The 14794-nt window shown below is 35.6% G+C and overlaps 1 protein-coding gene across 1 annotated transcript; it reads right to left on the bottom strand.

Moving 5' to 3' along the window:
• Nucleotides 1-3681: 3681 nt before the first annotated feature.
• On the bottom strand, nucleotides 3682-5155 carry LOC131693609 (uncharacterized). The gene is made up of 5 exons (XM_058981541.1): nucleotides 5100-5155; nucleotides 4861-5034; nucleotides 4402-4801; nucleotides 4196-4339; nucleotides 3682-4122 (listed from the first exon to the last, which is right to left on the bottom strand). The coding sequence occupies exons 2-5, from the start codon at nucleotides 5003-5005 to the stop codon at nucleotides 3774-3776; spliced, it is 1038 nt and encodes a 345-aa protein (XP_058837524.1). The 5' UTR covers nucleotides 5006-5034; nucleotides 5100-5155; the 3' UTR covers nucleotides 3682-3773.
• Between the last annotated feature and the right edge of the window lie 9639 nt (nucleotides 5156-14794).

The raw sequence follows: 14794 nt of genomic DNA, 5'->3' as shown, positions 1-14794 counted from the left end.
TTGAGTTCTAGTCATTTGGTGAGACTATTTTTTCCGAGTTTGCATAGCACTGATATAGCTTAATGGTATGCGATATTATCCAAATAAAATAAGACCATTTTTAAATGAACCATATACGCAAAAAAGGATTTTGGATTTATTTTAATTTAAGGTATGAAATAAGCAATCTAAGCAACTTAAAACACACCTGCGAAAACAAAATCGTTAACAATCTTGTTGATTAGTGAATGTAAATCAATATTCCACTAAGACGCTCAAAATGTTTGTTTTCATACCAAGTAACCCACTAATGAATTAAACGTTCCAAAATTAGACAATCACATCTTATTTGATCCTTAAAAATAATATAATCATTTCTAAAGCCCCATAATGAGATTTCAATCAATTCGTTTCAATACCGAAAATAAATTTCAAAATTACAATTGAAAGAAATCTTTATAAAAGACAATATTTTTACTTTTGAGCCACTCTAATAAGTAGTAAAGTTAATTTCTATTTTCTATAACCAACACAGGAATTCAGCGCACAAAAATGAATTTAAAAAAAATTTGAACCTTCACAACAAAATAATTATTTTTGAGCCACCCTAATGTACAATGAAATTTTTTGCAAATGTTAATATCAAAAACGATTTAGCACACGAAAATTAATATACACAAATTTTAAGAACGATTTAGAAAAAAAAATATTTTTGAGACACCCTAATGAATAGTGAATGTTCATTTTTGAAATGTTTTAATATCGAAAACGAATTCAGCGTACCAAAATTACATAAAAACGTCCTATATGAAGCGATACGGAAAAGTTTGGACTTTAGTCCACCTTTTGTTCTAAGTCGTGCCACTGTGCACCGCTGGGTAGCACTGTATACACCACACAGAAAAAAATATTTTGTAATTTTAAATTTATTTTCATGCACATATTTGGAGCATGAATATAAATGTAAATTTAAGTTCCACCACAAATACACACAACTTGTCGTGTTTTCTTCAAAGAATTTTAATTTAATTTTGCACGTTGACTGAACATTACAGCTTCATTAAACGGGATACCAATGCACTTTTATGTAATTTTACTTCAATATTGCTGTAAAATAAGTGACAAGTAATATCACACGAGCGAAAGTGTAAAATCATATGCTTTTTGATGCTCCCATTGAGTGCATCGAATTCAACTTAATTTTCAATCAAATTTTTGATTGAAGCTATGTATGTTTACATTCGTATTGATTTACATGTAGTTTAAATTTCATTACTTTTTTCTGTGCAGGTTGTCACGACCAGGGAAACAGCTTTGTCGAAGACCGCAAAGCGATACGACTCAAATAGGAAAATATATTGAATTTACGAAGTGATGTCTGAGTTTGCTTCGCCTCGCATGGTGGTGATTCAGAAGTTGATATCACGAACTTATTTGTTTTGCCAAAAAATGGTTCGCTTTAGCTAAATAGTAAACTTAGACCCCCACTACCTCTGGCTACGTGCCAGCGTGGACTACTGTCTAATTTGTCTGAAGCATTAGTCAAAAAACTCACTCAATGCATTGAATACAATAGCATTGAATACAAGTCAGTGCAATAGCAGTGCGCAAAATTGGCACCAGTTTTTCACATACACATATTATGTTTCTGATGAATAATGTTGTTCAAAATGCTTTTAATAGTAATTGAAATGAATAAATTCCCTTTTCCTTTGAATTCTGATGTTTTTCATTCATATTTTTCCATTTTTAGTAAATTTTATAAGGGTGCCGACAACCGACCACATTTTTACAAATTGCAAAAATGGTCATTTTATTAAAGTATTAGTAAATTTTTTCATGTTGACAGAACAAATTAAATTTTTACACCAGGTATTAGCTATGACCTCTAGCTTTCCATTGGTATGTTTATGTTCCAATTTTGTGCAATTGGAGTAATGTTGTGAGCAGAAAACTAAAGTGTGCCGACAACCAACCACATTCTCCTATGTGAATCCAAATATCGTGTCCGAACCAGCCTCTTGTCAAGGACGACGTCTCTGTACAGCCAGCATCACTGCTATGAGAATCAAAACATTAATTTTGAATCGAATGATTAAAAGCTGTAATTTGTTACTAAATGTTGTTTTTCTGAATAATATGGTGTTAAATCATCCCACAAGATGCAAAACGTCGTGTGGAATGCTTGAATATCGTGTATAGCTATAACGCCCCATATATGTAGGTCGCTGTCAAACTCCATATGATGGTATAGGGTTGCCAGGGAGCTGGTCCGAACAGTCACATGAAAAACTCTAAAAAAAATCGTTTTCTTAAAAACGTCTGGTAACTTGATCTCCTGCCTAATAGAACCACAACACAAAGCAGAGCATAACTTATAAATACGAATGTTGAACTAATCACTTATTCTGATGAAATAAAATAACAATTTTAAGCACGGCAAACTTCAACCAGAACTCCGAAATATTGACATCATCGGGTGAGCTTCAGACTCGTAGCCAGGAATTTGTGTCGCGAGGGGCATGAAAATTGAATGCATACACGCATTAATTCTGATTACTTGAGATAGTCACTGAAAACTGAACGAAATTTTGAAATGTTTTTAGCGAAAATCGTGTCAAAACAAGCCACAAACTTTGCATCGTAAAGGATGACAATCCCAACGAACAACAAATGCTGAACAAGCCTTTGATACTAGAGAATAACCCAAGCAACAATTCAAGTTTTATAACACACTACAAGTGCAATCTAAGTTTTAAGAGAGACTTCAAGAGTGCCATAAAACCTCAATTGTTACTAGGGAACCTAAATATGGTCTGTTCAAGCGATTATTCAGCTAAATTGTTTGTTGGAATAACTTCGACAGGCATATTTCAGCGTCATGTTTAAATCTGCCGCTCAAGCGTAGGTTCGAGAGATAAAAATTTTGACATTTTCCCTAAATTTTCTGATCTGGTATGCGATTTGTGAATGTGGTGGAATAGTTCAACTTTGGTTCGGCCCGATCTGGCGTTCGGCAACTATTAACCTTTGTGTTCCCGCGATATTTTTATTTTTTTTTTACATTGTTCAAAGGATGTAACTTGATGTGCCGCATGCTAGGAATATTTACTAAAAAATATGACTCGTTAGAGTGTAAAAATCAGATATAAATTTCACGGGTAAAAATCAGAATGTGAGCAGTTCGACTTTTAATCTTGAATGTAACGATATACGGATTTTCCTGCACACGAACTTTACCCGTATTTTATACCAGAGGGTCATCCTTGCCAACTTTTTCGGGAGAGCACTTCTTATGCTGAAGAACCCCAGTCCGATTTTTACTCATAAGATTTTTACATTCTAATATAATCAAAAAGGTTCATTTCGATCAAGTATGAAAAGAGTTACGCAATTTTTCAGGCGTCACAATAATTAGCGACTCATTCTTTATCTTCTGCACCGACGAAAACACAAGTGAATAGTCTTAAAACAGAAAATACTTACTAATAAATGGCACGCTGATAAATCCTGGACTGCCTCTAGTTAATGCGACATTATTGTATTTATTGCACTGAACTACGCCATCCCAAAAACAACAAATCAGCAAATATAACAAAACGGTGAGTATCGTCAAATTCCGCCCAATCATTTCGGCTGTTTTAGATCAAATGACGAACAACTAAAGACCATTAAAAGTTTGTTTAACGGATTACCCTACCTCAAAGCATACGAACAATTCAATAAATAAAATAATTTAGGCAATTATGTACACGCAGCACGCATTCTTCATCTACTCACGCATCACTAACTTTTCACTGGTTTTCACTTACACTGCTCGGCTGATCTCGCTGAGTGCGCCGCAATATCAGTTTCCCCATCGGTTCCGACGTAAGCGGTTGCCACTCGCTTTGCAGACTTTTCCGGGAATTTTCTTCCCCTGCTATTTCATTTCCTGCTTCATCTTCTTGCTCGATGGAGGCGGAGGAACTCTCTTCCGGTTCCGGTTCTTCCGTAGTTGTAGTCGGAAGATGTCCCTTACGACGAGTTTGACGCGGTGGAGATCGCTTTGGCACCGAACAGTTCGCATAGATCCTACCACAGTCCTGATAGTAACGCGCTCGTTCATCATTCGCGTCCCGGTAGTTGTGGAAAATGTCGCGACTGGAACAAAAATTATGAGAATAAAAAGGTTCGCCTTCTCTGGTGCGTTGCCATCGTTTCATGTCACACTCACCCCATCGCCCTGGTTGCGAACAGTAAGAGTGGATTTCTGCGTGCGTGGAAGTCAAATTCGCAAACGAATCGCTTTCTGCATTCCCTTGCAGATACTCCTAGGAATCGGAATGCCATGTCGGTTATCTGATCTGTCCAGTACATTCTGAAAAATAAAAGCGAAAATTGATTGAGTTCACTTATCGATGATGGAAGCAGAAAAATAACTCATTATCCAGCAGCTCTTCGTCCTCGGGGTTCATCAAATCACGTCTTCCTCGCCGAGATCCATACTTGACGCCATCACCGATTGAAGGAGGCAACGACGGCGGAGAGGATCCCGTTGGTGGACCGTACGAGCCGGGGACAGACCACGGTTCCGGTCCGGGATAACTGGACAAAATTTCTGGACCACTGGAATGGTACCCACTGATACCGCTTAATCCGCTGATGCCACTGTATCCATCAAGGTACGGCGGTGGCACATCAGAAACGATCGAATGCCCACAGAAACCACCGGGCCAAAGTTTGTGCCCAAAGAAGTAGATTCCAACTAAAAAAAGACCCACCACGACAACCTTGGCCTTAATCAGCAGGATGTAGGAAAGCGATGAGACCATGGGTGTTACTATAGAGAAACGAGAAACACTTAGAAATTGCAGAGTCACACGTTAATGGTATTCTTACAAAGTTTGAACAGAAACTTAAACATCCGCTTTCTTCCCCGACCCTCGTCCACATCTTTGGGAAGTTCTTCGGCTGCCGTTTCTTCACAAACCACCGCCACTACGCCTAAAACTAACACAACGAGTAACTTTTTCCAACTTGTCATCGTTCTGCTCTTCCACTAAACTTCGGCAACTGTTTAGGGAGGACAACAACTGTTGATTCAAACGGAACTTGGCTAACTAAACTGTTCAACGTACTTGGGGTATCTTTTTATACACCTATTGGAATCGCATATTGGTCAATCCTTCTCAAGGAGGTGCTAATCATGAGGTGATAACGAGTAGCTCAATTCACGGTGGTGTATAGCACAGCAGCTGAGATGATTACTGCTGATCACACTTTCTTCTTCTAGATATGGTTTCAGGCTAAGGCAATGTTTTATTTTTGGCATTGTGTTGTTTGACAGTGGTGAACGGCTCAAGAGAACAATGCACCAAACGTTGAGTCATAATTTAAGCCACTTATAGTTACTATATTTGATATTAAATATAGAGGGATTCCTTGAGAAACCGGCCGACCGCAAAATATGACCATCGTCGATTCGAACGAAACTTTGCAGGTGTGTTCGCTGTATGAATCTCGATGATATTCTCTGGCAATTGGAATATTTTGATACAAGAGTAATTTTTCAAAAGGGCTTAAACGTTTCTACGTGTATGAATTTCAATTTTTTTTGTTCGATTACTGTATTTTATACAGCAAAACTATCTGAGAACAAGTTACAGGGAATGGATACTTCTGTCCGAAAAAAATATACACTGAAAAAAATGTTGTGTCATTTTTCAAAAAAACAAAAATTTATGATAAAAATTTAAATTGCGAAAAAACCCATTTTTTTTAAAATTTTTTATATTTTGTTACCACAACCCTAAAGAGAAAAGAAACATTTTGATTGTGATTGCATGATGGAGAAAAAATCGGTAAAAAAGATTTTCTATCAATAACTTCGTACATGTTTTTAAATTTCATACTAATTGACATACAAAATTGTAATTTTATTACAGAATATAATTCTAAGCCCATTTAAAATCAAAATGCATTTAACAAAAATCTTCCAAAATGCGATAGTTTTCGAGATATTTGAAATTTTGCTACTTCAAAAACAATTAATTCGTGTAATTATGCTCTTTTTAAAAGTTATTCGCGTTACCCCATCAAAAAATGTCGAAAATTTAATGTTTATCGTTTTAAAGACGTAAAAGCAACCTTTTTAGTGTATTGGAATCATGGAGAAGCTTTTAATAAAAAAGTTTTCCTAACAACAACTTTTGACATTTTTTTATAATTCTTACTATTTGCAGTCAAAAATACAATTTTCTTTTTGAATATGATTCCAAACGCCATTTTAAATCGAAATGCTCTTAACAAAAATTTCCTAAAATGTAGTAGTTCTCGAGATATTTTAACTTTTGTTTTAACAACACAATTATTTTGTTTTATTACGACCTTTTCATAAATTATTCGCGTTTCTCCATCAACGATAATAGGTTCAAAAGGCCCGTAAACTTTCGTGCAACTTTCTCTTTGACATCAAGGCGATATTGTAAACCATCTGAAAGTTACATGACAGCAACCAAAATATATTTCAACCATAGGGTCTCCCAAGTAACCATAAGCATTAAGCCATTGCATTATATTGGCTATACATTTGCACTAATGTTGCATTGAAACTCCATTACAGCATTAACAACGCAATAAAGCTCTTTATTAGCATCAATAATGCATAACTGCACAGCCGACATATAGCATTATAGCTTGCTCTATATGCGTATATAAAGCTGATATAACGCGTACATGCTTCAAGGATCTTTAAAGCATGTAAGCTTTACAAGTGCATTTAATGCCATTATAGAGCCTATAAAAAGCTGATATAATGCTATTGTAATGCTGTGGGTTTATTTGTTATGCAACTCTTCTTGAAGATTATATTCGGCATATTTCATTTCAATCGAACATATGCAATATAGTCCAGGAAGCAAACGCAGCGCACTTACCGTGAAGGACGAGGCAAGGTACCTCAGTTCGAGACTTACTAAAGGTAATTTTCGTAAACATTCATATCGTGTGAGAACGAAAACCCATTAAGGATATTCATTACAATGCATTAGATAGAACAGAGTCAATTACGGTTTTAAACAGAATATTTTATTTTAAAATTTTTCCTTTTTGCTCATCATACCGAAAGGAAACATAAGAAATGGTTTTAAAACCATGGCGGACAATGACAACCAACTGAAGCTTTTTAATAGCATTAGTAGTGCCAATATAAGGCTTTGAAATTTGACATTTGTACGCTTTTGCTATATAATAGCATTAGTACTGCAGAAACGAGCTGTCAATCTCCGCACAGTAATAGCACTATATTTCGCCTTTTCTGGCATAATATCAGCATTAAATAAGTATTTAGGGCTTCACGGCTTTATAGGACAGCTTTATATGTGGATCTAAAGCAGATATTAGGCTACGTTATAATGCTTATTGGTTACTTGGGCTGTTGATTAAACTATATAGCTGAATCATATGTTGGTTGTTTTCATGTAACTTTAAAATGTTTCACAATATCGCCTTGATGTCAAAGAGAAAGTTGCAGGAAAGTTTACGGGCCTTTTGAAAAACCTATTATCATTGATGGAGAAATGCGAATAACTTATGAAAAGGTCGTAATAAAACAAAATAATTGTGTTGTTAAAACAAAAGTTAAAATATCTCGAGAACTACATTTTAGAAAATTTTTGTTAAGAGCATTTCGATTTAAAATGGCGTTTAGAATCATATTCAAAAAGAAAATTGTATTTTTGACTGCAAATAGTAAGAATTATAAAAAAATGTCAAAAGTTGTTGTTAGAAAAACTTTTTTATTAAAAGCTTCTCCATGATTCAAATACACTAAAAAGGTTGCTTTTTCGTCTTTAAAACGATAAACATTAAATTTTTGACATTTTTGATGGGGTAATGCGAATAACTTTTAAAAAGAGCATAATTACACGAATTAATTGTTTTTGAAGTAGCAAAATTTCAAATATCTCGAAAACTATCGCATTTTGGAAGATTTTTGTTAAATGCATTTTGATTTTAAATGGTGCTTAGAAGTATATTCTGTAATAAAATTACAATTTTGTATGTCAATTAGTATGAAATTTAAAAACATGTACGAAGTTATTGTTAGAAAAACTTTTTTACCGATTTTTTCTCCATCATGCAATGACAATCAAAATGTTTCTTTTCTCTTTAGATTTTTGGTAACAAAATATAAAAAATTTAAAAAATGGGTTTTTTCGCAATTTAAATTTTTATCATAAATTTTAGTTTTTTTGAAAAATGACACAACATTTTTTTCAGAGCATATTTTTTTCAGACAGAAGTATTCATTCCCTGTAACTTGTTCTCAGATAGTTTTGCTGTATAAAATACAGTAATCGAACAAAAAAAATTTGAAATTCATACACGTAGAAACGTTTACACCCTTTTGAAAAGTTGCTCATGAGTCAAAATAATCTTATTACCTGTGGAAAATATTTAGTCTTGCATGACGGTGAAACGTGTAAAGTTTCATTGGAATCTAAGATGGTCGGTCACGATTTTAAAGATTTTCGGACGGATCTTCGTGAAATTCCTCATAATGGAATGTTACGCGTGGTATGAAAATTACATGACCCTTTAGAAAAAATGCCAGCCTGCAATAACAACAACCATTTACTCACTGAGCACGCCACTTTACTGTGTTATACAGCTTGTGTGTGTTAACCATCCTACCTTCCACTATCTGGTAGTGATTTACATTTACAGAAAAAAGATGTTTAAACATATTCATGCATATAACTTGGTTCACGGATTTAGGTAGGTGTTAGCTCAATTGATTTTCCGATTACCTATTTCATATACAGCGTCATGTTCCGAGGTCATCGTTCCATCAACCAGCCTCGCCTTAATGTAATGTTGGAGAACCTGGGAATGTCGTGGCTGCATCTCCCCTCCGCTATACTACCTGCTTAGTCTATTCAAAATTTTAATATGTTTCAACAAAATCGCAGCGATTAGGAATCCATGTTCGTACAAGCATGACTAAAATACTTGTTTTGCCATTTGAACTAATATACGCTAGAAAACTATGGCCACCATACTGGTATATCCCAATATAATTATGACGATCACTTGGACATCAATTGTGTGGTCCACTGTCAATTCAGTAAAACGCACACATTGAACGGAATAATTGGGGGACATTTTTTACTGAACTTTTACACTTGAGATAGATGTCTGTTATCTGTGCCTAAATTGATATTACTCCTCAGTTTTGTTCGACTCAGAGGGAAATTGACCTTAATCCCACTGCTCTATAATCGAAGTTTCGTGATATTCGATATGAAATATTGTTTGTTTGGGACCATTCATAAACCATATATCGCATAAAAGGAAAACAAATAGTCCAAAATACACTTTCCCTCCAAGCTTATTTCCAATTGTTGTTGGTTTTATTATACACGCTCTACTAGTACGACTCAACTGATATTTATTTTTTCCCGGCACTCTTTTCCAACGGTCAATATGTGACATCATTTATGAACGGCCCTTTTGTGATAATATTTATAGCAGACAATTCAATGAAAAATAAAATTGACTGGTTTTAGTGAGCTTTCAGCACTTTATGTCACATCTTTGTTATACATACTAAGTATACCAAATCATGTGATGTGATGGCTGGAAGATTAAAGAAACAACCCCCCCCCCCCTCCCTCGCTTTCCTCCACTAACTGTGTCATACCGCTTGGTCGAAACATGGCATACAAAAACATCATTAAAACGGTCAAACTATATATAAGCAATAAGGATTCACTAGCAGTCTTCGACAAAGTTGTAGACAATCTAATTATCTTTCTTATTTTCACTTACAGTAACAATACGATACATACAGTGCCACCTAGCGGCCAAAATGCGAGTTAGTGGGTTTTCTCCATATAAATTACAAACTTCAGGCACGTTAGTCCGGTAGCTAGAATTGTCCGATTTGCTTCAAATTTGGTGCAAGTACTCCTGGTGGGACTAGGAATCAAATCAGGGGTGGGCCGATTGAGTTTTTAAAAATTCATTATTTTTCTGGGCAGTCTAATAAGCATACATAAAGTTCATTAAACGATAAAAAATCTATGATCAGACAGAAAAATACGATGCCGTGCTACTAATATAATTCTTTGTCTTTATGTAATCTTAATTTTTTATCAAGTAGGTTATAGGTATGGTTGTATTTACTCATGTTCCAGGTACTCCAAGAATTTCTTGGAGAGAAGGTCTCAACATCTACAAGCCTTCCGGACGTTTATGGATGCGGTACATACACATAAAAGGTCATAATGCAAAGTTGGATGATATATTCAGTCCAATTGAGGGACCATTCAGAAATTACGTAACGCAAAAATTGCCCAAAATTGACTCCTCCCTCCCCCCATGTAACAAACTGTCACAAATTTCTTTTTACCTCCTTCCCTTATTACGTAACAAATCCCGAGAAAATTTTTTTTTTCTTCAGTGAAAACACGTTACGTAACGATCTAGCTTACTCCCCCTCCCCCATATGTCACAACTTGTCACAATTTGTTGTACCCCCTCCCCCCTAAAAGCGTTACGTAATTTATGAATGGTCCCTTATGGTTATACAAGAACTTTCAAAACAGTATACTGGAGTTATCAAATAGGCTGAGAGCGACTAAACGACATCTCGAATCATTGAACAACCGCTGAGTACTCGAGCAAAGAATGAACCAGGGCTACATGTAAAGCTTTTGGGCAATGAATGATTTTAAATATCTTGGTCATTCGAAATATAAAACCAAGTTGCTTGGATGCCTTGGAGATGAATATTGAAATATGTTCACAGCAGGACAATTTGCTATCAAACATGACACTAAAATCTTTAATACAGGTTTCTCGTCTCAAGTTGATTCCTTGCAATAAATTATAATAGGGTTCCGTTTACGACTTGTAAAGAATGGAAGATAGAACGAATTGTTAAAAAAAAGTGGAGTGTATCCAGACATTCCTAATGGGCTGGACAAATAGATGATGCACCGTTGTTTGGTGCTTTTTTGTGGTCCATGATGGCATGGCCCAAACAGCAATATTTTCGATAACCCTATCAATAAGGGTATTTTAAAACGGGTATGTCAAGTAGAGAGATGAAAATGGTTGCTTGGCGCCATTTTGAAGTTCAATATGGCGACTTCCGTATGCTTGATAAAAATGCATTTTAACATGAAAAATAGTAGAAAAAATTATGGCGCTCAATTCGCAGGCCAAATGGCTTTCGACATTGATTTCTGTCGTCTACTCGTCAATCCCTTTCAGAAAATACTTAGTGTTGAGGTTATAGATAATTCATCTAAACCGAAAGTCGCCAACTTGGATTTCAAAATTGGATTAGACATCGATTTGCGACATCTACTGCGAAAGTCGCCATCTTGAATTTCAAAATAGCACCAGACATTGATTTGCGAATCTACTCGTTAATCCCATATCGAAAATACCCATATTGTCGGTTCCGACCGCATGAAGTACAAAATTACTGGTACAAAATTTCGTCCAGACAGGCCGCAGACTCAGGTGATTCGCACTTCTAATGCCAAAAGATCCTGACTCCTGTGGTAACAGATAAAAGGTTAAGTCACCGGGAAACTCTAAGCTTGCTCATATGACCCTATTTCACGCTTTGCTAAACATTCTTCCTTCAACTCCATGCTCTCCCTTGAGTACTATGGCTCTTGTGGTCCCTTGCTAAATAAATGCCGTTAGAACAGCATATTGTTGGGGTTATAGAGAATTTATCTAAACTAGAAGTCGCCATCTTGTATTTCAAAACCTTTTGGGACATTGATTTTCCTCTAGTTGTCAATTACTTTCTGAAAATTCCTACATTGTAGAGGATTTATCCAAACCGGAAGTTGCCATCTTAAATTGTGAAATGGCTTCAGACATCGATTTCCGTCATTTACTCGTCAATCCCATTCTGAAAACATTCATTTTGTTGAGGTTATATAGAATTTATCTAAACCAGATTTTGGGATTGGATTGGGAATTGACTTCAACTATCGATTACCGTCATCTACTCGTCAATCCCATTCCGTAAATACCCATTTCGTTGAGGTTATATAGAATTTATCTAAACTGGAAGTCGCCATCTTGGATTTTAAAATGGCCTCCGACATCCATTTTCGTCATGTACTCGTTAACCCATTATAACCCAGGGGTTTCAAAAAATGAGCCTAATGCAGTGATATCTTCAATTCCACAAAAAAATGCATCAAAGATTATGGGAAAAATAAAATTACCGCTGAAATTGGTTTTGAGAATGAAAATATCTCGTGCAAAAAATTTCGTACGCTTAAATAAAAACAACAAATTTTAAGTTGTTTGACATATTTCTTCGGATTTTTTGATAGACAACACTTCTTTTACACCTGAAAGAACGTTTTGTCACATAATGGAATTAGTAGCACGAATTCCAACAATAAAATTCAATTAAATGTATTGCTTACTTTTCAGCCTCCATATGCCCCAACTATACACGGTTCAAAAATGTAAACAAAATTATAAAAAATGGCAGTTGTCTTGTTTCCCAATGAAATATGAGGTGCAATAATCCCATTAGTGCAATAATAAAGCAGTTAGATGCCAAAATGCTGCAGTAAATACGCGTTAAACGATGAATAGTTCTGTGTATGAAATTTCATACGCTAGGATATAATGGGTTAACCCCATTCCGAAAATACCCAACTTTTATTAGTACCAGTTAGCTAAGAAAATTTTAAATTGTATGCAACTTCATACTGTACTGTAAGTACTCAAGCTTATTTCACGAACTTGGTTCGTAAAACAAGAGTTCGTTATTTCGAACTTAGCCGGTAAAAAAAATTACGCGAACCGAATATTACGCAAAAAGGAGTTCTAAGATGGTGATTTCAATGTATATGCAGATAAAGGGTGAGTCGATAATTATTGTGACATTTTTAGGCTTGGGAAACCTCACCGAAATTCACTAAGTTTGTCCAGGTTCTCTTTAGAGTGTAACCGTCTTATGTGTCTTATGTGGGGTTCCCTATACACATAGGATAATTATGCTAGAGCGGCAGTGTAGGTCAGTCGATTTATACAATAATCCTCCAAAGGTTCCAAGATCGACAACAGAGAGCCACAAGCCAGGAGCGGGACGAAACCAAGAAAGCGCTAATTGCTCATTCCAAACGGAATGTGCAATAGAGAAAGATGTACCTGTGGCGGGCATTCAAGGAGAACTGGAGGATAGAGTAACCGCAAGATTGTAACCTGGAAGGTTCAAAGCAAATATCGTGCTGGAAAGTTGGATCGGCAGCTACACTGGAAAGCATTGAAGTCAGCACTAATATCGTCCGGAGGATCCGTCTGCAAGCAGGAGCGTCCAAGCAAGCGAACAGGATGCTAAAGTAGAATCTAGTGACTAGAACACGCAACCACAAACTGTACGTCCGGATTCTAACGAAGTACAGGGGTTGCCTTCTTATTGATGTAAAAACCTACACCAAAATAGATTTCAGGCAGGCTGGACATGCTACTGTCCACAGCACGGGTGATGTACCCAGCAAATGCAAGTTTTAGAGTGCCTGGATAAATGTATATTACCATTCATTACCACAAATCTTTTTTTTTAATTCGTCTGCGAAATTTTTTTGCAATGTTGTTTCAAAACCACATTGCGCATTTAAAGGTTAAGGCTCACAAAGACCCAGTAAAATTCTGCTCTGATTTGGCAATTTGCCACAGCCAAGGGAAATTACAGTTGTTCCCCGACAATAAGGTGGATTTCATCGATAATGATAGGAGAGACTGAGGAGACTTGATCCCCTTTTCTATTTTTCAATCCAACTTCGTGAAATGATAAAAAATAAGTATTTTTGAATTATTATATAATTTCTAGGGATGACTGATAAACATAAAAATACATGCAAATGGACAGGAACTAGGAGTATTTCTGGAAAACAACAAATAAATGGAAAACGCTTAGATTAGTGGAGACAGTAGATACAGAACACTAGATTAGGATTGTCGCTGGTGTTCCCATTGTTTTCGTCTCGGAACATGTTAGTTTTGCTTTCGGTATATATCTGTCAAGGTATCGAAAGTCTCTAGTAAGTCTTTGATCCGCATTTTTGGTACACGCAGAAAAATATGGTCTGCTTGTAACCACAAACCGTTTAGTTGAACTTCAAATTAATAAAATGCAGAGTTTACCTTTTTCATTTCAGTCTCGTTTATTCTGCTGTGACTTTTAGGCATTCAAAACCGATGTCCAATGTATAAAATTTACACCAGAATAAACAATAGGATAACAGAAAAATGATGTGATATCTGCTATGAAACAAATTTCTATGTGGCATACTATTATAATTTCATTAGTTTTCACATGGTATCTATGCGTGACAGATAATTTTTATGTTCTACTACAAATTGCAAAAAATTATGTGCGAAATCAATATATTCAATATAACGAATTTTCTCGGTGTAAATTTTCGACTGTTATTGTTATGAAATGAAAGAGTTTGTATATACCGCACAAGGAAATGAAAATTCATCAAAATTCAGTACAGGTTTAGATAATTTGTGCATTCTAATTAGTGAAAATACATCAGCCAAGAATGACCAATGTGTTGCTGGCTAAAAGGAACAAAAATGACTCGTCGCTATGAAACGACGATAGAGGATTATTTTTTTGCTTTTTTTATTATCAGGAGTTTTTTCGGCTAATCAGTCATAAATTAGACAGCGAAAACAACAATATTGCTTTTACTTCCAACGTTTCAATGGATTTATTCCACCTTTATCAAGGATTCTAAAAATGTATAGCTCTTGGTAGTTACTGAAGTACATA

The sequence above is a fragment of the Topomyia yanbarensis genome, chromosome 3 (genome assembly GCF_030247195.1).
Source record: "Topomyia yanbarensis strain Yona2022 chromosome 3, ASM3024719v1, whole genome shotgun sequence".
In the NCBI taxonomy this organism is placed as follows: Eukaryota; Metazoa; Arthropoda; class Insecta; order Diptera; family Culicidae; genus Topomyia; species Topomyia yanbarensis.
The sequence above is the reverse complement of the archived record's forward strand: the minus strand, read 5'-3'. Positions and strand labels throughout refer to the sequence as shown.